Raw genomic sequence first — 25,185 nt, forward strand, 5'->3', positions numbered from 1 at the left:
GCTGCACTGTTTCTCAGGCACTGATGATGAGCTTTGTCTTCATCAGTTCTGGGAAGGGGATGGGAAGGTCTTAAAAAGACCTTGAACTGAAATTTAACTTCATGAACTTCCTCTGTAAGGCCTTCCAGTACAGTTGTAATCAGAGGAGAGGCAAATGAAACTAATCACCAGGTTTCTCTGTGCCCCTTTGGTTTTTTCAAAGGAACTGTAAATGGAGATTTAAGGAAATTTTACTAAGTGACATCATAGTCTGTGGATATGGTTTGAGATTTTCAGATATTTTCGTCAATCCCATTTGATTCCATACTGAAATATCTGGGTCACATGCATATCCAGGAGGGGGAACCGTCTAGAGCACTGGTCCCAGATAGTCTAGTGCGTTCTTTAAGCGCGCGGCTGACTTCCAAGTCTAAATGAAGAGCTTTGGAGTGGAGATTTCCAAAAGTTCTGTGCGGATAGTCTCCTGGAGTAACTTAGAGAAAACATTATTGTGCTAAAGTGACGTCTAAGCCTGAGCTGTTTAAGTATGTTTATGCAATTAGGGAGCATTTGCATTTTGTAAAATGGTTTGTTTCCTTCCGTTGCTGGCATGTTTAAAATTCATGTATCATGCTAAAAAGCTGTGTAGAAGAAATAAGTAAATGACTCTATAAACTTCTCAGAGCTTATAATTATACCGAGAATCACTAGCTCGTGTGTGTGCATGTGTGTGTGCGTGTATGTGTGTTAGTTACAGCTGGTTAAGGGCCTCACCGTCAGCTTCGAGCAATTAGAAGGCACCTGCTTCCCGTGGCGTTTACCGCATTGAAGATGAGCTGTCTTCCTGAGCGTGGGCGGCCAGTGAGACCCAGAGAGGGGTGCTCTTGGCGTGAAGCCGGGGATCTCCAGGAGGGCTGTCGAGCACTGAGTCTGTGTCTGTCATTTGACGGCGCTTGGGGCCTTCTTCTGGGCAGGGGACTCTGAGCCCAGCCCTCGTCTCTCAGGTTCCCTTCATCGTGGTCCCCCGCCCCAAGCAAACTGGGCCCTTACTTTGAAAGCAAAGCTCGCGTACCGCAGGGCGAGCAGGAGGAGAGCGTTTACAGGCACATGGCTTCATTCCCAAACGCGGTTTGGTGCATTTGACATGGATTGGATTGTACCTCTCCTGCCTCCTTTGCTTTGAGTTCCTGGCAACCTCATGCTGGACCCAGTCTTCAGGGAAGGCTAGGCTTCCTTGGTTGAGATTTTGAAGCAAAACCTTTCTCAGAGATTAAAACCACCTAGTCCACCACCTCCCAAGTCCTGTTTTGGTTCCTTGGATCCCTTTGAATCCATCAGTAGGTGTGTGTTTCTTGGCACCAAGTAGCCCCATTAATAACGATTTTCTCCAGTTTTGTTCCTGTTGTCTTGCTGCACAGCCATCACCCCCTGAGATGGCCTTTTCCATAACATGGCACCTCCTGACCTTGGGCTGGTATTCCAGAGGGTCACGGCAGTCAGAGGATCCCAGTGTTTACCCACTGAACACCTATATTCATGGCTTCTGTTAAGAGGAATTTTACTACATTCACTACAAAAAACCAAAAAACAAAAAACCATCGTCCTGTGAAGAAAGCGTTCAGTCGTGTCCTTGGTGACTGCCCGTCTGTGGATGGTGCTACGTCTGCAGCGGGTACATCGGGATTTCTTGCAGGATCCCAGACTTCCTCCCAGCAGTCAGATTGGACCTGCGGTGTGTGCGCTGTGATGTTATGTGGCGTTTCCTTGGCCACTGGGTACAGGAAAGCAGCGTACGCTGACGTGAGGTACAGGGGGGCTGTGGGAAGGCTTGCATGTACCCACGAGGAGGGCAGGAGGGCGCGAGGTCAGGGACAGGCAGACGGGGGACGTGGGGCTTCTCTGTTTCCTCGGCTGCGTCCATCTGCGCCTTGGCTTTGTCCTCGCAGACCGGCCTTCCTCACCACGCAGGACGCGTGGCCGCTGGCAGCTCGCAAGCCGCAGCATGACAGTGTCACCACCGCCCGAGGGAGACCTCTCCTCTTGCCCTCAGTTCCCTTTGGAAAGTGTTGGGGAAGGACTGTGACTGAGCCGGCTAGGGCCACACGCCCTGACCGTGCACACAAAGACCCGACTCCGGCCGGCTCCGGGCAGGGCACGCGCCTCGCCTGGGCCAGGCTGAGGAAGGAAACGACAGCTTACATTCGAGCCCCATGGTTCCATCGGCTGTCAGGGTGACACAGGGGTGTGACAGTTCTCAGAAGAAGGAGAATAAAAGGGGAAAGGACACCTGCATGTTTATTACCGCCGGGGCCATACTTGAGGGGTCTTAGGTGACTTCTAAGTGTAACAGATAATTTACTTAGTTTCCTTAGCTGTCACTAACCCTTCACACTAGGAGGAGAAACCGCGAGAATGAGAGATGGTTGTCACGGAATTCAGCACATCTGAGGACATCTTTCCTCCTGTACAGCTTTGATGAGCAGAATGTGTTTACACCATGGGGTTCGGCAGAATTTTCAACAGAAAGTTGGAAAAACTCCCTGCTTTCAAATTTATCTAATGATGCAAATACTAAAATAGCCAGCCGGGCGTGTGGAAATCTCCAGAAGTCCCCGAGCCCCCCGTGGGGACCGTGCCTGCTTCTTTCGGCGCCGAGGCCTGGCCTTTGTCTCCGGTGCGTGGCAGGTGGCTGATGCACTGCGCATAGAAGGAGTACTCTTCCCGGTGACATCTTCTTCACCAAGGGCTAAGAGTGTGAGGGACGGGCAGGGAAGCGAGAGGCAAGAACAAAATAACACAGAGAAGATGGAAAGAAGGAACTTAGATGGGCCGGGTGACAGAGAGTGACAGAGAAAATGAGACCGCTGGGACAGCGAGCAGGACAGCGTGGAGCTGGGGACCAGTGAGAAAGAGGCTCCGGACAGAAGTGTGCTCTGGTGAAGGGGTTGCCAGGCCCCTCGCGGGCCCTCCCTTGGAATTGTACCGTGGCGGGTGACACACGTGAGCTGCATGTTTGTGTGGGCAGCCGTGAGACGTGCCATGCCGCCGTCCGTTCTCTGTCTCAGCGTTCGCTGCGGGAAGTGGCATGCCCTGCGGGAGGAATCACGCCGGGGTAGGCAGGCCGTCCGGAGCATCATCTGCTGCAGGTACTTGAGCTCCCCTGTGTATTCAGGTGGAAAGAACACACCTAGCCATCTCTGTCCCTTCAGCTCTATGACCAGTTCTGTCACTCAGGTCATTTTGGCGTGTGGGCAATAATGAGAAGTGCTGGGAACTGTGAGCTGGGGTAGGCAGTCATTCTCAGGTGGCCAGTAAGGGCAGCATTCTATTTTAGGGGCCGGAGGGTGAACAAGAGTCAGTTTCTGTGTGACTTCCATAGACGAGGTTCAGGAATTATTGGCCTGGAGGGTGGCCGGGCCTTCGGATGAGGCTGTTAGAGGAGAGAGCAAGCTGTTAGGTGTTTGCCCGGCGCCTGGCAGGCACACCCGGGAATGGAGACGGGTGTGGTCCCGCCCGCCCTTCTGGAGGATGGACGCGCTCACTTTACTATGGAACAGTGTGGTACCAGAGAATGTCAACACAACTGAGCCTTTCCTGGTCGGCCACCGTGTTCTTCCTGTGACAGTGGCCCTTGCGCAGATCTTCCCTTCTTACCCACGAGCCCGTGGAGTGACTGGAGTCACCGTAGCCCACGGGGTTGCTTCCCTCGGCCCCATGTGTCTCTCACTGCGGGGCCCGCCTGCCCGCCCTGGAGGAGTGAGGCTGCCTGGGCTGTGCTCTGCTCATGGGCGATGGCAGGATCTGGGGGTGACAGGGAACACGCAGGGCCTCTGAGAGCCTCAGTGCCTGTCTTCTGCCCACGTCCCATTGGTCAGAGCAGGTCACACGGCCAAATCCGAAGTCAGTGGGTTGGGAAGCGTGCCCCCCCCCCCCCCCCCCCGGGGCAGCTGTGGCCGAGGTGGGGAGGGCGGGCAGAACTGCGAACAGGTTGGTACGTTGTGACCCCAAGGACATGTGGTGGACCTCAGAGGTAACTTACAAAGGTGTTTTCACCTTTGAGTCCACCTAGAACAACGCTCGTCTTTGTCGTCCAAGACTGACAGTGTCGGAATGGACTGAAACTGGAGTCCCCGAGTGGAATGGACGGGTCCACTTCAGGTGTCGTGAGGTGAGAAGCTGCCCTCAGCCACTCGGGTCGCTCTTGCAAGTGGCTTTTCTGAAAGGGCACGCTGCGCCTTATAGACGTGTTCTTTAAGAAAACCCAAGGAATAAAAGATGGAATCTCATTAAAGGGACATATAAGTCCAGTCCTTTGGAGCTTACTGAATAAATACTATTACAGCCACACTGGAAATTCACTTGGAATGACAAATTTTGTATAAGAGCTGTGTTTGTGTCTTTTAAAAATTCTGTTGACTTAGGATTTAATAGAAGCTTGTTTTCAGGATGCCTTCTTATAAGAAATAATTCTTTACTTTTTAAACACTACTCAGTGGTTCTTTTTGTAGGTTTCCAATATTAATTTACAATTCATTGGGTATCAGGCTAAAGGGATAGAGATGATCAAACGTGGGGAGTCACAGCTGGTTGTAGGGAAGTCATAAGTGAAAATAAAGATTTTTAATAATATAACTTTGTGGAGAATAGGAGTTTATAAAGAAATTAATTTTTAAAAAGAGTTGTGTGGCCTGCCCATTGGACTGGGTGAGGGAACCCCTTTCCTGCTCTGTGTGCACAGGGACGCTGGCAGAGACCACTGGCTGATGACTGCCCGTCCATGACGGCCGTCCCCCGCAGGTGCGCGGGACACTCCTACAGGTCGCGGAAACGTTACTGTGAACGGGCATATTTGTTTTTTAAGAGGCACCATGTTCCTCAACCTTCATTTAACTCAGGAAATGAAGACCGGTACTGCGCACGGTTGAAGCTCCAGAGAGTTTGTGTCTGTGGGACGCAGTTATTCAAATCCGAAGTTCAAGGGCATACAGAGGCTTTCACGGCCTGGCCCCCAGGCTGAGGCTGGATTCCAGTGACAGTGCTCGCCCCAGAGTCACTGGCGCTTGTCAAAGGGGCGTGCGCCTCCCCCAGACTTCACAAAGGAGGAGGGAGAAGTAACTGTAAGCACGTTGTCCAGCTTTTGCTGCAATTGCTCCGGTTTTTACACAGTGTATCATTTTCCTCTTTCCCTTCTGCACAGCCAGAGGGGGCCATGCTCGAAAACACTGCCACGCGACACTCCCTCTCGAGTGTCGACTTCAGAGAAAGGCGCCTGCAGAACATATTAGAAAATTAGATAACGGGAGGGAAAATAGAGTTTAATCAGCGCGGAGGTCTTTATTCCTCAGGAACTCACGTTCGTTGGTTCAGATTTGTCTTGACTTTCTCTGACCTGCAAATGATGCTGGAGAAACTGGTTTGCAATAAACCTCTCAGGCTCCTACCTGGCTCTTTGTAGTCATTATCTCATTTCCCGCTGAGTTTAAAATTAAAAGTTCTGTCAAAAAAGCACACAAAGAGTCTCACATGCTCGCTCTCTCTGTCACATTTATTTATTTTATTTTATTAAAAAATTGAAACCTACAGTGGGCTTAATATTCAAGTCATTATAGATCCTAACTATTATTTTGAATTCTGACAAGCTAGATGCAAATAGACTCTCCAGAAAAGAGATACATTGTGTTTTATGCACCGGAATTTAACGGAGCAAGGGAGCATTACGGGGCCTGCTGAGTCTGAACATCCTGGATGCAGGGAAGCCGGGGGCAGGCATTTCCTGGGATGCCAACTGCTCCGCTTCGGACCCCCTCCCGGGGCTGGGCTGACCCCCTCCCGGGGCTGGGCTGACTTTGAATGCAGACCCGAGTTCCTGCTGAAATGCTCATTAGCTTCCCCCTGCGCCTTCCTCCCAAATTACCTTTGGCTCAAAAATCTCACCTGAGGTCTTCAGCCCTTAGGATGTTGCCCGTTTGGATGTAATTCTGCAGCCCGTCATTAACAGAGAATTCGAGTAGATCAGTTTGCACGTAGAGCCGCCAACATGTGTGTTGCTGAGACGGGGGGGGGGGGTGATGGCTTGCTATTGTTCCTTCAGGGTTTCCCTCCCTCCCGCGCAGGGGAACAGGTGGCTGCGCTTTTGTGTAGCCAGGGTTCCGTCTGGTGATGAGACACTGACTTCGTGTCTCCCTTTCTCTCTCTCTCTCTCTCCCTTTCTCTCTCTCTGTTTTTGATGTTGAAGAATGCAGTTGTACGGGTTCTACAAAGAACTCCCAGGGGTTCCTGACTCAAAATCACCAGTTTTCAATGTTTTGCCACATTTATTCTCTTCCTCTTTGTATTTCTCTCCCTCTGCCTCTCTCTCAATCTGTATGTAACACATGTGTGTATGTTTCTCCGACCACAGAGACTTTGACCTCAGCACCCTCAGCTGTGACAGGCTGTCAGCCTCAGGAAATCAGAGAGGACACTGAAAACCAGATGACTTAAAATTGTCAAGCAAAGCGCCCTTTTTATCGCTCGTACTTTAATATATATCTTTTAAGGTATAAAAATGATATTGTGGTTAGGGTAAAGAATGTGTAAACGGCATGACTTCCCCAGCACGGACAATGACGTCCACGGTACCCGAGACTGACTCCACGGTGAGACGGGAGTGGGGAGAGTGGACAGACGGGGCGGGGTTGCCCGTGCACGCGTCACCGCCGCGCCTGCATCCTGGGCCACGTGGCCGCTCCTTTCCTCTCCTGTCCACCTGGTAACAAGCAGCTTTACTGAAGTGTAACTTACATACCACGGAGTGCACTGGCTGTGGGTGAGTTAGCGATTCTGATTACACGTTCGGGGTTGCACACTGTGACCTTTCAGAGGTTTCCCTCCCCTCAGAAGCATCCCCCGCGCCTGGCTGAAGTTGATCTCGCTCTGGCCTCGGCCTTAGGCGACCGCCCATCTGCTCCCTGGAGCTGCCTCTGCCGGCGCGTGCTGCAGCCAGACCCGCGCGAAGAGTGGTCCCTGGTGTTTGGCCCGTCTCACCCACCGGGACGTGTACCGTCCGCCAGTGGGTCATCCTGTTCCCAGCTGGACGGGGCCCCACGGCGTGGACGTGCCCCGTTCCGGGTCTCTGTTCAGCAGTTGAGGACTTGGATGCACAGCTCTCCATGTGGACGTGTGTTTGTTTCTCTTGTGCAGATACCTGGGCGTGGGATTGCTAAGTTATATGATACATTTATGTTCAAAATGAAAAAAAAAGAACTGCTAACGGCACACGGGGGTGGGGGAGGTGTGCGGACCGACACTCTCCTGCTGCCCCTGTGCAGGCGCCTCGGGGGGCTGAAGGGCATGTGGCCCCTCTCACCGCTGCCTGGGGTTGGGGGTGGCCAGCTCTGCGCTCTGCCCCCTGGTATCACGGTGCCAGGCCAGCTTCCCTTTATTATAAGAGTGTTTCCCCTCTGGTGGCCGTGCTTTCTGTGGTCCTTGTGCCAGAGAGCAGGCTTTTCCCAGGCTTTCCTGTCCTGCCTCTCAGTGGCTCCTGGCTGCCACCCCCCCGCCCCCCATCCAGGGTATTCAGGAAGCAAACAGAAGAACTAGGAGACTCACTACCAGTCCTTCCTCAAATGGTAGGTCCCTGCCTACAGCCTTTCTTCTTTCCACCCTTTAGAGGCTTCCTCTGTCGGTTCCCTGTCCGATGCCCGGCGATGCCCGAGCGAGTGGGACGGGTGATGGCTGCAGGCGCTGCGCTCGGTCCTGGGCTGTGCTTCTCGCCTTCCCTGGTGGTCACACGGGGCTGAGCTCTGGCCAGTGTCAAAAGGACAAAAAGTAAGATGACATTTCCAGGCCTGGCCCATGAAAGCCTTCTCTGTGATCCAAGCTCTGCTTTCTCCAGTCTGCTGGCCGACGGTGGGGGAGTCCGGTGGGGACCCCAAGACCCCAGGAGACGGTGGGTCTACAAAACAGAGAGCCCCCAGGTTCTGAAGGGCTGGGTGCAGTAAATACACCCACCGGGCGTCACGCCGGGCTGTTGCGATCCCTGCCACGGGTGGAAGTCTGGCTGTGTAACTCGCCACGGCCACACCCTGTCCTCTCTTCTCTGCCACCTCCGACACGCCCTGAAGGCAAAACTCCCATCCTGATTTCTTCACACCGCTTTTCCTAAGCCCTCCATGTATGTCCTCGAAACCCTGCAGCAGGGGACGTTTGACTCCTGAAGACCAGTCTTGGGTACTGTGCGCTGGCCATCGCACGGGTTAATGCTGACAACTCCATTGTGAGCTTCTGCAGGAAAGGGGCCGTCCACCTCTCTCCACCCCGTTCACAGCGATGCGGAATAAATGCATGTTCCGATGGTCCGCTGAGGCCTCGGAGGGCCCGCATAATTAAACCCTGCCGAAATAGCTAAAATGAAATTACCAGCATTAAAATGTTTTTTCTCTGCCTCTGAGAGTGTTTCTGTCCTCTTCACCCGCAAACCCCTCCACTCCTTGAGGAATCCGTCACCGTCTTCACAGCAGAGGGCTGACACCTCCCCGCCCAGGCACAGCTCACGCACCCCCACGCGCAGGACGGAAACAAAAGCTCCATTTAACGACGCGTGCACCCTGATTACCGTCATTATGTGCAGTGCCCTGCGGTGTTTTCTATCCTGGGCTCAGCCCGTTACACTGGTTCCGTGACTCCGCACTGGTCGTGACCTGTCCCTTGAAAAACGCTGCTTCATCGCGGAGGGAGGCTGGGGGCGCCGAGGCGGCTGCAGCCGAGCTATGGCGAAGGGAGTGGGCAGGTCGGCTTTTGATCTGGACCCTTCAGTGTGGCATGTGCTGCGGCTCCCAGCACCCAGTGCTGCAGCGCGGATGGGGGCCGTGGGCTGAGAAAGGCCTCCCTCTGTAGCGTCACGGGGACCGGTTCCTGCGGACCGCTGGGCCCCAGTCCAGGTCTGCGCAGTTAGAGCTGCTGCCAGGACCTGGGGACCTGCGTCGTGACAGGCTCTGTAGACACTCACATTGGGGGGCTGTTTCTTCTGCAGAGAGCCCCGACTCCTGCGGAGGGCCGTCGTTGGGGTGTTGGCCAGGCGTGGGAAGTGCTTTGCATGGAAAATCCCGATTATTCCCGATTACTTTGGTTTTTTAATTAAGCGTTTGAATTCTGAGTCTTAATATCTTTTCAAATTTTATTTTTTTATTCCCTGTCCTTTGTCTATTAAGTTATTCTTTATATGTCTGTGCTAATTTTACCTTATTGTTTCTAATATCTTATGGCAGTGGTATAATTTATAATATTTTTTATTCTTACTGGTTTATAAGCTTTTTCTTTATTCAATTTTTAAATGCGTGTGCTACACTTTATAACTTAAGAGTGTTGTCTTCAAATTTTTGTTTACTTCATTTTTTTTGGCCTGCTAATTATCTGTCTCTTGTTAACAGTATAAACCATCTTTTATTTCTGTAGTTTTTAAATTAAACATTAAAAAATGTACTTACTGATTTTAGAGAGGGTAGGGGAGAGAGAGATCTGTTGTTCCACTTATCTGTGCATTCACTGATTGATTCTTGTGTGTGCTGCCCTGACTAGGGATCGAACCCACAACCTTGGTGTGTGTGAACGGTGCTCTGACCAACTGACCTACCCAGCCAGGTGTTTCTGAAGTTTTAAAAGTGACCAGTAGGGAGCACAGACGCACAGAGAGCCTGGCTCGCCCACTTAGCACGGGAGAAGAGCAGGTATTCTTCTACTGGCTCCTCCGTGAGTCCTGGCTCTCTCGTTGATTTGCTTAGTCTCCTCCTACATTCATTCTGGTGCTTCAGCAGGTGTGACTCCAGGGGAAACCTGCTAAGCCCTTGTGTGACAGGAACACACTAGAAATTCTACCCAGGCTCCTGCCAGAGAGGCCATTGGCGGACCAGTGAAGCATCCCGGCCGGGCATGTGAACCAGGTCCTCCTTGACTTTCTAGCCCCACGTGACCCCCAGAGGATTTCAGCCACGTGAGCGACCTTAGCAGAGACCAGTGGGGGACCTGCCCCACTGGGTGGAGCCCCGATCGCAAGCTTGGGAGCAAATACACGGCTGCTCTTTGAAGGCACAGTTTTGGAGTGGTTTGTTATGAAGTCATAGGCGACCGAAACACGAACTGGCACTATCGCTGAGGTGCAGCCAGGACAAAACCCTCCAAAATGTGTCACTGGTTTTGGAACTGCGTGGCCGTTGGGGCTGGAAAAATGGTAAAGGAATTCTGGGCAAAGACATGACGAGTGACAAACGATGGTTAATGGGAAGTGGAATGGTGGTGAGCAAACTGTCACTAGCGATTGGGGGACGGTGGCCCATGCTTGATGGTGGGAAGCAGGTTTAACACTGTGACCTGCAGGGACTTGGACTACGCAAGACGTACCTAAGGAATTCCGAGCGCTGGTTTAGGAGACTTGCAGGCAGAATACCGGAGTCGTTAGTTGGCTTCTTCAGCGTTATCTAAGGTCTGGGAAAAGAGACACGCACTTAAGGCAGAAATTAGAGGAAAGCGGGGATGTCCAGGGATTTCTGTGCTGAAAAATGAAACTGTTCATTTAGAAGTTTCTGGCAGGCAAAAGACGCTCACAGTAGGAAGTGGTCTGGGTAAATTCAAGGCTTGCCTGGAAGACTCTTTGTTGAGACCTCAGAGAGATTTAAGGTATGATTTAGTGGACTTTTTTTAGCTAGACAAACAGATTATAAGATTATAGGAGTAGCCTTAAGAGCTTTGTGCTGGCTTCATACTTTCCAAGTAGATAAAGATTCTAGTGGAAGAGAGTTACCGATGTTGTTTTAGGAGGAAGGGGATGGACCTCAATTAGATGAACAGGAAGCCTGCAAACTTTTAAGGGAGTTGAGTTGGCTTGTTCTAAAAGGGATGGTCAGTTAAAATAAAGCCATCTTTTAAAAGGAGTCAGAAGCCCAGAAGGAAGAGCAAGAGCCACAGAGTACAATGGACGAGGAAACCACCCCAGAGAACAGAAGAAGGCCAATGAGAGACAGAGCGTCGCGGTCCGTGGGTGGGGGTGCCTGGCAGCACCTGCTGTTGGGTTGAGACTCGCCACGGACAAGTGACTTCTGGTTTTCTCCTCATCTTTTAAAAATCTCTCCTTATTACCCTGTCCCTCTCTCCCCATTGCATGTTGGATGCCTGAGGGACAGATAATGTGTCCTTTTACTTCATTAGCCTCTGATTCAAGGCACTCAGTTGCCTCCTGGGATTCCCATCTGCACCCAGACCAGATGCATATCAGGAGGTGATAAGCTTGGATCCTCCTACAAAAGGCAGCGGAGGCTCGGGTGTCCTTGGGAAGGGCTGCGTGTACAAGTGTTTTGCCTGTGGGAGGGATGTGATTCGTTGGGTCGGAGGGCAGGATGTTAGGAATTATGACATTAATATCCCCTCCCTCACCCCCAGCTCCCGTGAGTCATGCCCTTGGTCCCCAGCTCTTGCAGTCCCTACCCTGGCTCTTGGCGTGGCTCTGGGACCTCCGTGGGCCAGCAGAGTTACAGCAGACGCCATGCGGACACAGGCCCGCCAGGCGCCTGCCAGTGGAGCCTGTCCCGTGGGACTCCTGCCATCCCCCCGAGGACAGCTGCCCATGTGACCTCAGCTGGCTGACCGCCCAGCTGAGCACAGCCCGCGTGCAGGATCCAGAGCAACCAGTGGTTTCTGTTTGGAGGTTGGAGTTTTGTTCTGTAGCAGTGGGTTAAGGACTCCAAGGGTATGTGGTTTTGTCTCTTTCAGTTCCTCTGATAAGTCATTTGTTTTCTACACGGTTGGACCCTTTCATTCTGAGAGCTTCGATTCATGTCATTCAGGGGTCCCGTGGGTCACAGTTTCTGCTTATACGTATTCGTGTAACTAGGATGGAGTGTCAGACTTCACAACGAGGGGCTGGAGAAGCAAAAATCCAGGGTTCGTTTTCACAGCTTCGTTCGCAGATTGTACAGGCTAAGGTAATAGACGGTGACGTGTTTGTACCATTTGGGGAACGTGGCCCCTTTGCAGTTACACACGTCCGGGGAAATCATTCGGATGATCTCCTCAAAAACGTCTTTATTTGATGAACCACTTCCTTTCTGCTGCTACACACCTTATGTGAACTTTGTTTCGGTCAGAGAGAAAAGTGGTGTCTTCCAGGCAGTGGAGAGGGCTGACCAGGGGATCAGAAAGCCTCGTTCGGTTTTATGAGGAAGTGAGAGCTGCTTCAGCATATAGGTGTGTCCGTGTGCTTTATGTGACGTAACCCAGTCTGTCCTGATATTAGGGAGAAAGCAAACTTTAAAAATCTTGTAATGAAAGGATATAAAATTAAGATGCTTTTCCTTTAAAAAAATTGCTTGTTTTTACTCTAAAGCATTGTATACTGTTTGGAACAAACTTGTCAAATATAGAAAAATACACAAAATAAAAATAATCTCAATCACCTTCCAGAGTGAGTTACTTTACAGATATTAAAATATAATATGAATATAATGTATTGAATGATCACTGTGTTCCAGATATTATAGTACAGTATTCACCTTAAGTATAATAATTTATTTAATAACCCCCACAACCCCGTGATGAAGGTACCATTACTGAACAATTTTACAGATCAAGAAATGCAGCAGAGGGATTAATTTGTTGAAGACTTTACAGATTTAAGCCCAGGCTTTTGACTTCAAAGTTTACATTTTGAAACCATTATTAATCTTCTCATACTTTTCTGCACAATTTTCTCCTCCTCCTGTCTCTTCCTTCTCTAAATAGGATCGATCACAGCAATGTTTTTTATTGATCTCATTTTAAACTAATTTTGCCCAACATATATCCAAACCTCCTTAAATATTTTTCTGCAATGTGATTTTTAAATGGCTTTTACTATCAATACATTGCACAGTTTAACCATTGTTAATTTAATCAGTTTCCTGTCATTGGTATTCAGGTTGGCTCAACTATTCCTCCATTATAAATAATATATGATGAACATCTTTGTACATATTTTTGATTATTACCTTAGGACAACTGTCTAAATAGGACATTTTCTGCTGTAAGGATAGACCATTTTAAAGACTTTAGATACATTTTGGTAAATTACCTTTCAGGTAGTTTACAAAGATTTTTGTTTATATAGCAATTTAGGAGAGTTTCTGTGAAACTAACGTTTCCCTCCATTGTACACAGGAAATAAGTTAAAGATCAGGGGAATGAAAAATTAGCAACTCACTAGACTTTCAAGTCCAAGTGATATGGCAGATGTCCGTTTAAAATTTTTATTAATATAGCTTTAAAGGCTTGCTTTGCAAAGAAAAATTAAGAAATTTAGTATCCACAAAAGTACAACTACTTCTATGCGAATACAATTTCATGCAGATTTATCAAAAGCAGGAAGAAACTGGTCAGCAGTGCTAGAGAACCAACCGTAAGACTGTAAATAAGGGGATGAGATTAGAACCATTTTTTTTTTTTAAAAAGCTCTAAACCCTAAATGAAGTGTGATTAGACCCACATTTGGGTTTCCGAGGGTGAAGGATCCGTGGTGGCGCGCGTACCCGGAGGAGGTGGGACGCAGCAGGTTTCCAGCGAGGGAGGAGGGAACGCGTGGACAGGTGACGCGTTCCCGCAGACTCGCGCCCTTGGCGGGGGGGAGCCTTTCCCTCCCACAGCCTTGCAGTTGAACGTGTGAAGGACAGAGCTCTGTTCCGGCTCCCATGGGACCTGCCCAAGGGCCAGCGGGTGAGCAGACAGAGGTGGCGGGACTGTCTGGTCGGGTGGGGTGATCCACCCAGGACAAAGCTCTGAGATGACCTGGGAAGACGGGTGCCTAAGGGGAACTTGATGAAATGGCCAGGGGCTCCTGTGGGGAGTCTGGGAGCGGGAGCAGATGTGACGAGCCCATTATTCTGGGCCTATTAATAACGCGCCAGGTGTGACTGGGACTTAATGAGGGAGCCTTTCCCGAGGGGCTTCGTCACGTAAGTTTCCTCTGTTCAGCTCTCAAGTGAAGTGTGTGCGTGACTGTGGACTTTCCTCACCTGGCCAGGTGAGGGGCCTCCGGTCAAAGGTTGAACACTGTTTGAATTAGCTGGACGGTCGTGGTAAGGGGTCAGGTATTGAGGGCTCAGAGTAGTAAGCACCTTTACCTGCGAGGAAGGCTGCAGATCGGGCCTGAAGCTTTGCAGCCTTGGGTGCAGCTGTGGTCACGGGAGTGTGCGTACCCCACGAGGCAGGGGCGGGGTTCTGGGCGCGTGCGGACAGTGGCGGCCCCGCAGCGCCACGCACGGGAGGTGGCATTTTAGACCGCTTCTTCCACAGTCTTTCCCAAGCGTGGCACCTAATAGTAATGATTCTACAATCAGAACATACATTTATTTTAACTGTACTTCATGCTTCCTGGCCAGCACTGCTTTTAAATGGATACTCCTCCCACACCCCTAGTAATTTCTCTAAAATAATGGCTTTACAAAAGAAGCTCGAGGGAGACTCTTGGTTCCTCGTGGCAGCTCGGAATCATCTCACTGAAAAGCACCACGCTTATTTAAACATTTTGGATTGTATCCAGCCAGGTGGGTGGTGCTTCTTATGTATGAAATAGTTGAAAGCATTGCTCCCCGAGAAGTCAGGTTAAAACCAGGCTTTGTTGGTAGACTGTACGTAGCGAATTGTAGGCTGTGAATAGGCTGTGAACTTTTTTTTTTTTTTAATTAAAAATAAGAGAGGAAACTAATAAGAAATTTATAGAAAAAATCAAAACTAGAATAATATCATTTACTGATTGATGGCTGCACTATACCTTAGAAGGTAAAGAAAAAAATTATGTCTCTGTTTAATCCTCTAGGGGAGTTTTACTTTTCTAAACCAAGACATAAATTCCCCCAACACTGTCGTATGATTTCCACTTAGACACAAGCTGAGAATTGAGGATACCTTGCCAATAATATTTGTTTGTAAGAGAAAGGAAAATCCTTCAGCAAAGTCCTTGATCGGAGAGAGCAGGAAAGCCCAACTTCTGTCTTATACCATTTCAAACGCAGGTGTGGTATCTGCTATTTCTAGCTTTACCGTAATTTATGAGTATCTGTTGAAATCTTCCGATTTATCTTGTCTTTCCAGCGTGAATAATACAGTACTTAGGTCAGAGCAAAGCATACAATAACCTTTTTCTGTAACAAATTTTTTTTCAAAAAAGGAAGTAAAGGAGCATTATTATCTCATCAACTAGAGCTAAGAAGTTAGATTTTAATGCGTATCATTTTATATGAATATGTGTGTATTCCAGGCATGATGTTTCTATAGAAGGTATAACTCAATAGTTGTGCACATTAATGTGTTTGGGGCGGTGACACCCTAGAGGTGACATCCAAAATAAAGTAGCTTACTTCTTCACTTCTTAAAAGAAATGAAGAAACCCCCGTGGGGTTAGAAACGAGGCATAGACTTTTCCGCCCGAAGACTCCCTGTTTAGTGCTTAACGTGAAAAACATCAGGGCAGCGCGGAAGAGCTTGATGTCTCGGGAAGAACGCTGTCCCTGCGTCTGTCCCCCCACGGCCCGTGGCCCCTGTACGCCGTGTCGCGTCTTGTTCCAGCTGCTGACCCCACGTCCAGGCCTGTGTCGCGAGCCTTGGTGGGTTTCCCCCTGTAATTCTCATGGTGACCCCGGGAGGCCGGGGGTCGGGCTGCCCATGGAAATGCGGCTCGGAGGGTTAAACTGACGGTCCTCTGGCCAGGAAGGAAAAGGAGCCACGATGTGACCAGAGGTGTTTATCTCTAGAGCAGGGCTGCCGGGGAGCCTCTCCCGAGGTTGGTGGTGAACCTCTGGGCGCCCCGGCAGAAGCCCAGCGGCAGATTGCGGGGTGCGGCTCATGATGAAAAGATGGGAAGGGCCGCTGCTGGCCGCCTTGGGGGTTTATCACGAATTCCATTGATTCTCAGTGTTTTTCCACTTATTGCTGGGACTCTCTCTGACTGCCAGTAGCAACAATCAACACAGTCACACATTTGAAATGGAGCTGGATGCTCCTGTATTAAATATTCTCTGAGGTTTATAACTTCTGAAAACTTTATTATTTTAAGCTGATGTAGTCTCTGGGAATCTAGGATTTAAAGTTTTGACAACACGACAAGAAAATATGGACTCTGGTTACACCGGGTTCTCACAGTTTATGACTTTTGATTTCGATCTCATGGTTATAATTTCTTTGATTTGAAAAGCTTGCTTGTTCTGTTTGAAGCATAAACTGCCATTTCCACAAGAAGCAGCAGGATGTGCAATTTCCAAGTAATAACATGGTTTACTAATTTTTCAAAAACAGCACCATCCAAATTATGTTTTCTTAATTTTTCCCTATAAATTTTTCATTTTGAAGTTAGTGCATTCTTTTTCTTCTCAAAAGTGGTTTTGGAAAACTCAGGAAATAAAGTGTTTTTTTTTTTTTTTCATTTTAAATTGCTTAATTGAAGTACAACGAACTATAGTTTTTGTCGTGCTATGAAGTAGTTTTCCAATTCAAGAAAGTTTTCCTTTATGATGCGTTAGTCATACCCATTTGTCCATATTCCTGAACGAACAACAAAGAGAACGTTTATTCTGCTGTGGTTAGCTTGGTTTCATTACGGATAATAACAAAGCACCGTTTAACTTTATCCCTAATGCTTACATTGTCTAACTTGATGCAAAACAAGAGTTCTTCCGAGGCCTGTCTTGAATACGTTTTCATCTAAAGAGATGTAGACATTGTTTAGATCAGTGGTTCTCAGCCTTTCTAATGCCGCGACCCTTTAATGCAGTTCCTCGTGTTGTGGTGACCCCCAACCGTAACTAAAGCATAGTGATGAATCACAAAAACAATATGGAATTATATATGTGTTTTCCGATGGTCTTAGGCGACCCCTGTGAAAGGGTCATTCCACCCCCAAAGGGGTCGTGACTCACAGGTTGAGAACCGCTGGTTTAGATGATGTGCATGGCTTATGAACCCTCTTATTTAAATATGCTTTTCAAAACCTGCTCATCTTTTGAACTTGAAACTATAGAAATAATCCTATCCAGCCACTCTCCTGGGCACCAGACATGAATAGGACATGATTTCCATAATCGAGAGGCTCAGAGCTGAGGGAAGCGGTCCCAGGGAGGCAGGAGCCTATAGCAAGGTTTTAAGAACCACCATTGAACTTGACCAGCACTGCAAAGGGCGCACAGATGTGGGGGGTGATTCATCCGACCTTGGGGAGGAGAGGAAGGGTGGAAGAAAACTCTTATTGTTTCCTGTATGAAATCGAACGCGGGCTTCCAGGTGCTGACTGATGATGCTCATCTATCACTGTTTGAAGTCCGACCTGCCTCCTCCTGGGTTTCCTTCCCCGCACAGATCTCTCGTTCAGAAGTGTTACCTTCTGGCGCCAACAATTAGCATTCGAGAAGGTGATCGATGAGCGACTCTGTCGAGTGCAGATGAGTCCAAGAGTCCGGCTTGGAGTCTCCGGGGACGTCTTCTGCCCCCTCCTTGGAGCCCCAGGATGTAATTTCCTAATTGTCGCAAAGAAACAGCAGACGGTGGCGGCTGTCTTTTAAGGATTCACAGAGAAGTCGCTGTCCAAGGCCTTCTGAGCAGAGGGAGAGTCTGGTGATGGGAAACTCAAAGAAAGTTAGAGGTGGAGGCCGACGCAGGAGGCCCCTGGCAGGGGGGTGAGGTGACTGTAACGAGGGTGCTGCAGACATTTATTTGGGGGCTCGCGTGGAAAGCAAGCTCTGTCTGTGGCGTGTTGACATGAGGAGTCTTTGGGAATTTCACTAATTCTTTTTTGGTTCTTCCCAGTTGAAATCACTAGCCATCTTATGTGACCAGGTGTCAAGAGCACAGACGTAAGAAACAATTTATTCTCAAAATGCTTGTAGGCTTTTGGAGCAAGAGACACAAACCAGTGATTACAATAGACACTTAAATGTGCTGACATAGAAATAACCCCGGGTTGTGAGGGGGACTTGGGAGTTTCCATCACCCGTGGGTCTGAGGACGGGCATGGGGAGGAGAGGTGAGTCCCTGTGAGAATCCCCCGTGGGATTCCAGGGGTCTGAAGTGGGAGTTCCCCAGACGGTAGGAAGAGGGGAAGAGCAGGAACCATGTCGGGCAGAAATGTGAGCGTCTGTGACCCCTGGCGGTGTAAACAAGCTGTATAGGACTCATCACTTATAAAGGACCCAGAGGACCTGTGGGAGTGTGGAGACCTCCGGGGATACCTGCAGGTATCGGACGCAGAACGCCGGGCAGTCAGAAAGGAGGTCATGGGAACAGCCGCAGCGCGAAGTTTCTGCAGGGTTGTCCACGTCTTTGTAGAAAATCCACAGATAATCCCAGGAATCTTTTAAGAAAGAGACGGTCACTTTGGCTCCAGGGGCCGGCCAAGGACTGGCCATGGTCGCGCTCTCTCCTGGCGAACCTGGCAATAGGGAGAGCCTTCCCGGCGGTTGGCACCTGCCGCCGCAGGAATGGTTGCTTCCCCTGATGACGCTCCAAGGGACCCTTGAGTGTCCAGGGCACGAAGGTCGCCTCATTTCCTGTGTCCTCCGTCCCACCACCCCCGCCTCAGGGTCGTCTGGTTCCCCGTGGGCTTCCTCCGCACCCCGTCCCGTGTCAGGCATGTGGGCGTCATGCTCCCCACTCAGCGCTGTGCCTCGTGGTCCGTACCTTCAGATGAGTACCTGCCCCGCCCGCCGCAGGCACCTCCAGACTTGCCCGCATCCCAGGGCCACCGCCATGCCCGCACCCTGAGACCCGGCCCCTACCGCACCCTCTCTCGGGACAGGAGGGCAGCGTGGGGGGCTCCCATTTTCCGTGGCTGGCCGAGCACACGTTCCTTCTGCTGCCTTCACTCCACGAGGGCGTTTCCTGGCGGGTTTGAGATTGTTCTCCTCCCCGGGTGGGACGGAGCGGTGCCCCGTGCGGTCGTGGGGTTGGCTCCAGCGTGGGCCTTCTGTGGGGGGGGTTGGTTCGCTCCCCCTTCCTGTGTCTGGAGCCCGTCTGAAGGCTTTCCGTAGCTCTTTCCCGGAGTTGAGGAGAGATTTGAATACCTGGCGCGCTCTCCTTTCCAATCGGCATCGGGAATTACTTTTTTCCCGGTTCTCTCTGAAGAATCCCAATGAGCCCTTTGAAAACCCGTCCTTTGCAGGAACTTCAGAGCAGCCGTTGCTTGAAGCGACGATGTTAGAGCTGTTCTCCTGGCCCGCACAGAGCTGGGGCGTGCCCGGAGCCGTGGGGCAGAAAAGCGCAGCTGAGAGACTCTCTTTCTCCCTTTTCCAGCCGTCCCTGAACCCCGGAGGGAGCACGTCGTCTGACGTGGTGCTTCTGAACCACTGGAAAGCGAGGAACCTCGAAGTCCGGCGTGGCGACATCGTCTCCTTGGTGTAAGTAGATGGGAAACTGCTGCACGTGTGCGCGCGTTGTAACGGTCGGATTTACCCGGTCATCTGCAGCCAACACCGTGATGCCAGTGACTGAGGCACGGGTACATTGAAAATGTAATGTGTTTTTAAACAGTCATTTTGCAATGTAATGATGCTATTTAAAAAAAAAAAAAAAAGAGTTTTCCTTTTAGAATTAAAATGTGTCCGTGGATGGACCGACTTGGATTTGGCAAAATGCGTTTAATGAAATGTTGATTGGATGTAATGATATTGATGCTTAAAGGACATGCATTTGGTATTTGGATGATTTCGAAAGTTTGCCTCCTGGAAGCAATCTCTTGTTCTCACGTTGCATCAGTTTGTGTGGGTACCAGGTATTTCTGGCACGTGGTACATGTCCGTGGTAATTCAGGGGCCAGAGGGAGTTTGGGGGCGTCCGCACCGCGGCTCTGGCGCGCGGCCGGCAGGTGGCGCTGTCGCTCCGCAGAAGTCGGCCGCCGGGTCCGGAGCAGGAGTTTCATCCCCGCCTTCGGGTAGACAGGCGTCTCCAAGTGCGTGTAATTGACACAATCATGTAACACATGGCCCCGGCACATGCTTCAGTGGTTTCGACTTGAGATTCTGTTTGTTTTAAGAGCAAATTCACCCTGAGAAGACTGCACCAGAACTTGCCTTAAGTCTTCTGGTTTCAGCCGCTTGTAAAAATGTTTTAATGGGACTGACTCCCTATTATTTAGTTGGTGCACTGGGATGGCAATTAGTGGAGCCGCGCTTGTCGTTTATTTTAACAATAGCGAACCCCATCGTTGGGGGAAGGCTTCCATTTTCTATTTCTGATCCTCGAACTGGAACGACTGGGTGATATTTATAATTGTGTGGTGAAAGCCAACCGTTATGTGCTCGGTTTACACTTACCTTTCACTCCTGCTTTGTGCAAACAGGTGTCTTATGCATGTGTCTCCGTCAAGCCTGTTCAACCAGGCTTCCCGTGAAAATATATTAACTAACCTGGTTAGGAAGTAATGCAGTAAACCCACCGAGTGGGGTTCTGCACGGCAGATGTCCAGGTCGGGGATTAGGGGTCTGCCCTGCTCCGGAGGGCGTTCTGTGCTGTGACCCTACTCTGTGCAGAGTGCCCCTCGCTTTTCACCCACAGCGCCGCCTCCACGGCCCACTTCCCGTCCTCCTCCTGTCCTCCTCCGGGCCCGGGAGCCCATCGTGTGCTTGTTAGTCTTCTGCCTCTGGTTTGACAAGGCGACATCCTCACTTATTCCGGGATGGAGCGGGTGCCCACCCAAGTGAGAGAGGTCACACTATAAGCAGACAACTGTGCATTGTTCTTTCCATTAGAAACGTGCTGACTGTCTCTCAGACAGTGAATATGAACAGGTAATTGGGGAGAAGAAGGCTCCTGGAAATTCAGGCCGGCGTGGTCCATACAAGTGCACTAGCATAGCATATTCTAGTTAGAAAAAAAGGAGAGAGCAGTGTTCTTTATGTAAATATTAATTGTTTTTATGTACATTTTTATTTATTATATACATTCATCTCAAACACAGTATATTCACATCAGTGTTGATATAATACATTATATAGCCCCTTTGGTTGAATTGTACTTTTAATGAGTTAGTTATGTGCTCTATCTGTTTTGTACAAATAACAAAGTTTCTTAATGCTTGTTATTAGCAGGAGCTACTTATAGAAAAGAATGCTTACCGATTGGCATTATATTATTTAACAACAAATAATTAAGTATGAGTTGTTGCTTTCCTTGAGGAATAGAAACTCATCCTAAGTTCTTCTTCAGCATGATGTAATACTATAAAAGATACTGTTTAAAGGATGTTTTTTACTTTTAGGAGCAAAAATGCTTTCTAGAAACGTCTTTATATTTTTACACATTTTATAGACTTTCATTTGAAAAGACTGATGTTGGTTTGATGAATGCTCATGATATATATTTTAATTCACAACAAAAATACCTGAATATTTGCTTTTCTTACAAAATGCATCAATCTGGTCTTAACTTAGATAATAATTGTCAGTTATGCATTGGAATATCCTGTCGTTTAAGAAATGTGAGACTAATCTAGAAATGCATGACTAAATTTTGAATTTATGGCTAAATATAAGATGTACAAAATAAGAACATATCTCATTGATACATAAGTAATCTTTGAAAACAAGATGTTATGAAAATCTGTATTCTAAATTATCCTGGAATAGCGTTTTATGGATTCAGAGTCTGTGGAGATACTGCATTTCTACTATATTATAGATGCATTTCTCAGAAACTTCTCACCGCGCATATTCATCGTTACATTAGCAGGGCTTATGCAGCTCTGTAACCAGAATACTAATGAAAAGACTAACAATTTTATTAAAAATGCTGGCACTTCAAAAGACAAGAAATTTCTAATAAGCAAACACGGCAGTAAATGTAGGATTTTACTTAAAAAAGGGGGCGGTGGCTTGAGGGGAGGTGATAGAAAGACGGGCTGAGGCTGCCCGTGGGGACAGGGCAGCGGGGGCCTTGCGGTGGGAAACTGGGAGGAGAGAGAAGGCAGCGGGCTTTGTACCCAGTGCACGAGTTCCGGAGACATCCGCTCTGCTCCCTGTTGCACGCCACTGTGTGTGTGTGTGTAAATGTGTACATACACGTCTATAATATATGTTTGAGCCAAGGTCAGTGTTAACCTCGCAAGCAGCCCTTCTGAGGGCAGGGTTGAATGCACGATACAGCTTTTCTCCCGGCTTAGTGTGTAGGGTACTTAGACTTCAGTTGCTGTTATTAACGAGACAAAACATTACCATTATGGGAAAAAGAAACCGCATGTGAGCCAATGCAGCTTCTGCTTTGTATGGAAACGCTTTCTGCACTTACCTGCTGCCTCTGAGTCTCATTCATTTGTAACTGCAGAAACCTGCGGTAGCAAAGGCGACCGTCCGTCTGTCTGTCCATTCTTACTGCAGGGGGTTCTCTGTAGTGCTGACGGCCGAGGCTGTTGCCTAATGCAGGGAGTCTGGGTGGGGGAGGGGTGCACGTTGGAAGATGTTCCTTGGCACCTCCTCCTTATCTTTCCCGTGCCTCCTCTCTGTAAGAAGCTGGTCTCAGTGGAGCTACTGTTTCAGTGATGCTGAATCAAAAGGTGTAATTTACTCAGTAACAGGACAGGTCATCCTTGCTGTCACTGGGCATCACTAAGTATGTAGGTGACATCATACTCTCTTAGTGGATTTGCAAACTAGGAGCGGTGATTAAGGGGGGTTTTCTCCACCTTGGCATTGGCTTCCCGTTAACCCGAGCGGTGGCCTCGCTGCACCAGGTTGACGGAAGCAGCGCTGTTTTGCAATGTATCAGTTAGCAATCTAGTGGGACAGTTTCAAATGACCCCATTTAGAAGTGCCTTAACTTTGTGGGGTGAAACAACATCAGACTTGAAGAGAAGCCATAAAAATAGGATAGAGAGTATCCATATACGCCCCCTAATATTTTCTGCAGCTTTATTAGGGAATAATTGACAAGTAAAATGGTAAGATATTTAGAGCATACAACGTGATGATTGAGTACGCATTAAACCCCGGAAGCTTCCCCCACTGAGTTAATCAGCACAGCCAGCAGCTCACACGCGTGCCCTTTTGGGGGGAGGGGGGAACATTTACGTTTTACTCTCAGCGGATTTCAGTTAAACCCCAGTGCTGTCCCCTGCGGCCATGTCATCCTCCGGATGCTCAGGCTTCAGTTCATCCTGTAGCCGCTGAGGTGACTGTCACGCACGACCACAGCGCGACACTGACGCCGGGACACGGACGCCAGTGTAATCCCGTGTGCTGACCCGCAGACCGTTGGGTTTCACCAGTTCTCCCAGTAACGTCCCTTCTCTAGACCAGACCCTCGGCTGTTCTTTGTCTTTTTGACCTTGACATCCTTGAAAAGTCCTGGCCGGTGTCCCTGCAGAATGACCCTCGCCTGTTCACTTTTGGAGTCTGCCTTCCAACGGGGAAACGCGGCTGTTGCCGGCGGTTTCTGAGGCAGCCGTGGCGGGTGGTGACAGTGGTGGTGGGGGACACGAAGTGGAGGGGACAGGGCCAGAGGAGGAGGCCGTGCTCAGGTACAGGTCTGTTTTGTTTCTTGGGACCACATACCTGGGTCACGGCTAAGAGGGTCCATGGCTTCTAAAAGTCCGCACGGTCAAGTTCACGGCTGATAGGAAGCAGGAAGGAGAGCTGCCGAGGGGGCGGGGCGGGGAGGCCACGGTGTACCTGGAGGTAGGAGGGGAGGCCCGGAGGGTGCTCATGGGTTATACACTGCACGGAGCCCATGTTCTCGAAACCCAAGGGAAGGTGCGGTGGGGGTTCTCTTCTGGGAGCCCCCGTAGGGCGGGCACTGTGCGAGGTGCTCTGTGATGCCGTTTGTATCTGATCCGCGTAGCAGTGTCGGAGAGGGGGTGCTCTTTTTAACCAGACGAGGCCGCGATTTAGCAGGTAGATGGCAGAACGGAATCTGAGTCCAGGTCCGCTGGACTCGAAACCTGTCCTGATATTATCGTAGGCACGTGAGGCTGCTGAGCACTGGGAGTGTGGCTCCGGCCCTCGTTTTATCTTTGCCCTTCTTTTCTCTTTTCTTTTACAATTTTTATTGAATTTATTGGGGTGACATTAATAAAATTATATAGGTGTCAAGCCACTTTTAAGAAACGATCAGATTTTGGATATATTCAGTCAAGTACATTGTTGAAGTTAATTTCACCTGTTTTTTTCTTTTTTCTTTTGTGATGTGGCTTGTAGAGAGTTAGAAATTACACGTGGCCCACTTTACATGTCTGCTGGACAGCTCTGTGTCATCGTCTGCTGTTTCCCTGGAGGGTGTCAAGGGTGACCCGAGGTGTGACCCTGCAGTCCGGCAGGACAGCGCCAAGGCGGGGGCAGAGCAGGCCCCCAGATAGGTCAGCACTCTGTCTTGGTGAGAGCGTTGGGGTGATCACGTCCAAGGTGAAGAGGAAAGACATGCCGGGTACAAAGGGAACAACAGGGTCCCCACACCAGTTTTGAATACTTACCGACCCCTTATTGTTTTCTAGTCCCTGGGCTAACACGTCTGTATTCATTTATATTTATTATTTAAAGAAGCCGATAAACTGGATACTGTGGTTATCGCTATTTAACAGACGGGAGCACGGAGCGACAGAGAGGTGGAGAGACGTCTGTAGGGACTTACGGACAGCTGGCAGACGGCGGCGCAGAGGGCTGAGTGCCTCTCATCGGATCCTTGTCACTGTCACATGATAACGCCTCTGTGGACGGTGGTGACAGGTGGCCTGAGGACAACTTCTCATTCTCTACAAAGCAGTCACTCAGCCCCCAGCAGCATCTCTGCATCTTCCATGTCTGTCATGGAGCTGCGGAAGCAGCGGTCCCTGAAGTGTCCCCTTCACGGACAGCAGCAATACTTTGTCGTGAGCTTCTGGTGTGCTCACGGGGTGGGCAGCCGGCTGGTGGCGCGGTGAACCCCCTGCCACGCCCTGACAGCTGGCCCCTGTGACGGCCGCGGCTGCAGCAGGGAACGGGAGCAGAGAGCTATGGAGTGTGGAGCCAGGAAGTAGATGAAGTAGAATCGAGCCTTTGAAACGAATCGCTGGGGCTAGTCCCTTTGTGTCTGGAGTGCTTGTAAATCTTTAAAGGTCCTTTGACCCACCGAAGGAAATTAATTGGAAGCTGCTGAAAACAGAAATTCGTGTTTTGAAACAAATGCCCAGAGCAATAATAACTGAATAATGACTCTTAATTATATTAAAAGCCAGTTAGTTCTCTGTTGAGCTGGGAA

At 49.5% G+C, this 25,185-nt stretch overlaps 1 protein-coding gene across 2 annotated transcripts in view; it reads left to right on the forward strand.

Annotated features, from left to right (window-relative positions):
- The window catches only part of IMMP2L (inner mitochondrial membrane peptidase subunit 2), a 578,935-nt gene that overhangs the window by 22,358 nt on the left and 531,392 nt on the right, over nt 1-25,185 (forward strand). For both annotated transcript variants that reach the window (XM_090287782.1, XM_090287781.1), the window contains one exon: nt 19,258-19,361. In XM_090287782.1, the coding sequence (XP_090143908.1) occupies nt 19,258-19,361 (104 nt within the window). The remainder of the gene's footprint in view (nt 1-19,257; nt 19,362-25,185) is intronic.

The sequence above is a fragment of the Furipterus horrens genome, unplaced genomic scaffold (genome assembly GCF_987537825.1).
Source record: "Furipterus horrens unplaced genomic scaffold, mFurHor1.1.pri manual_scaffold_9, whole genome shotgun sequence".
NCBI lineage: Eukaryota > Metazoa > Chordata > Mammalia > Chiroptera > Furipteridae > Furipterus > Furipterus horrens.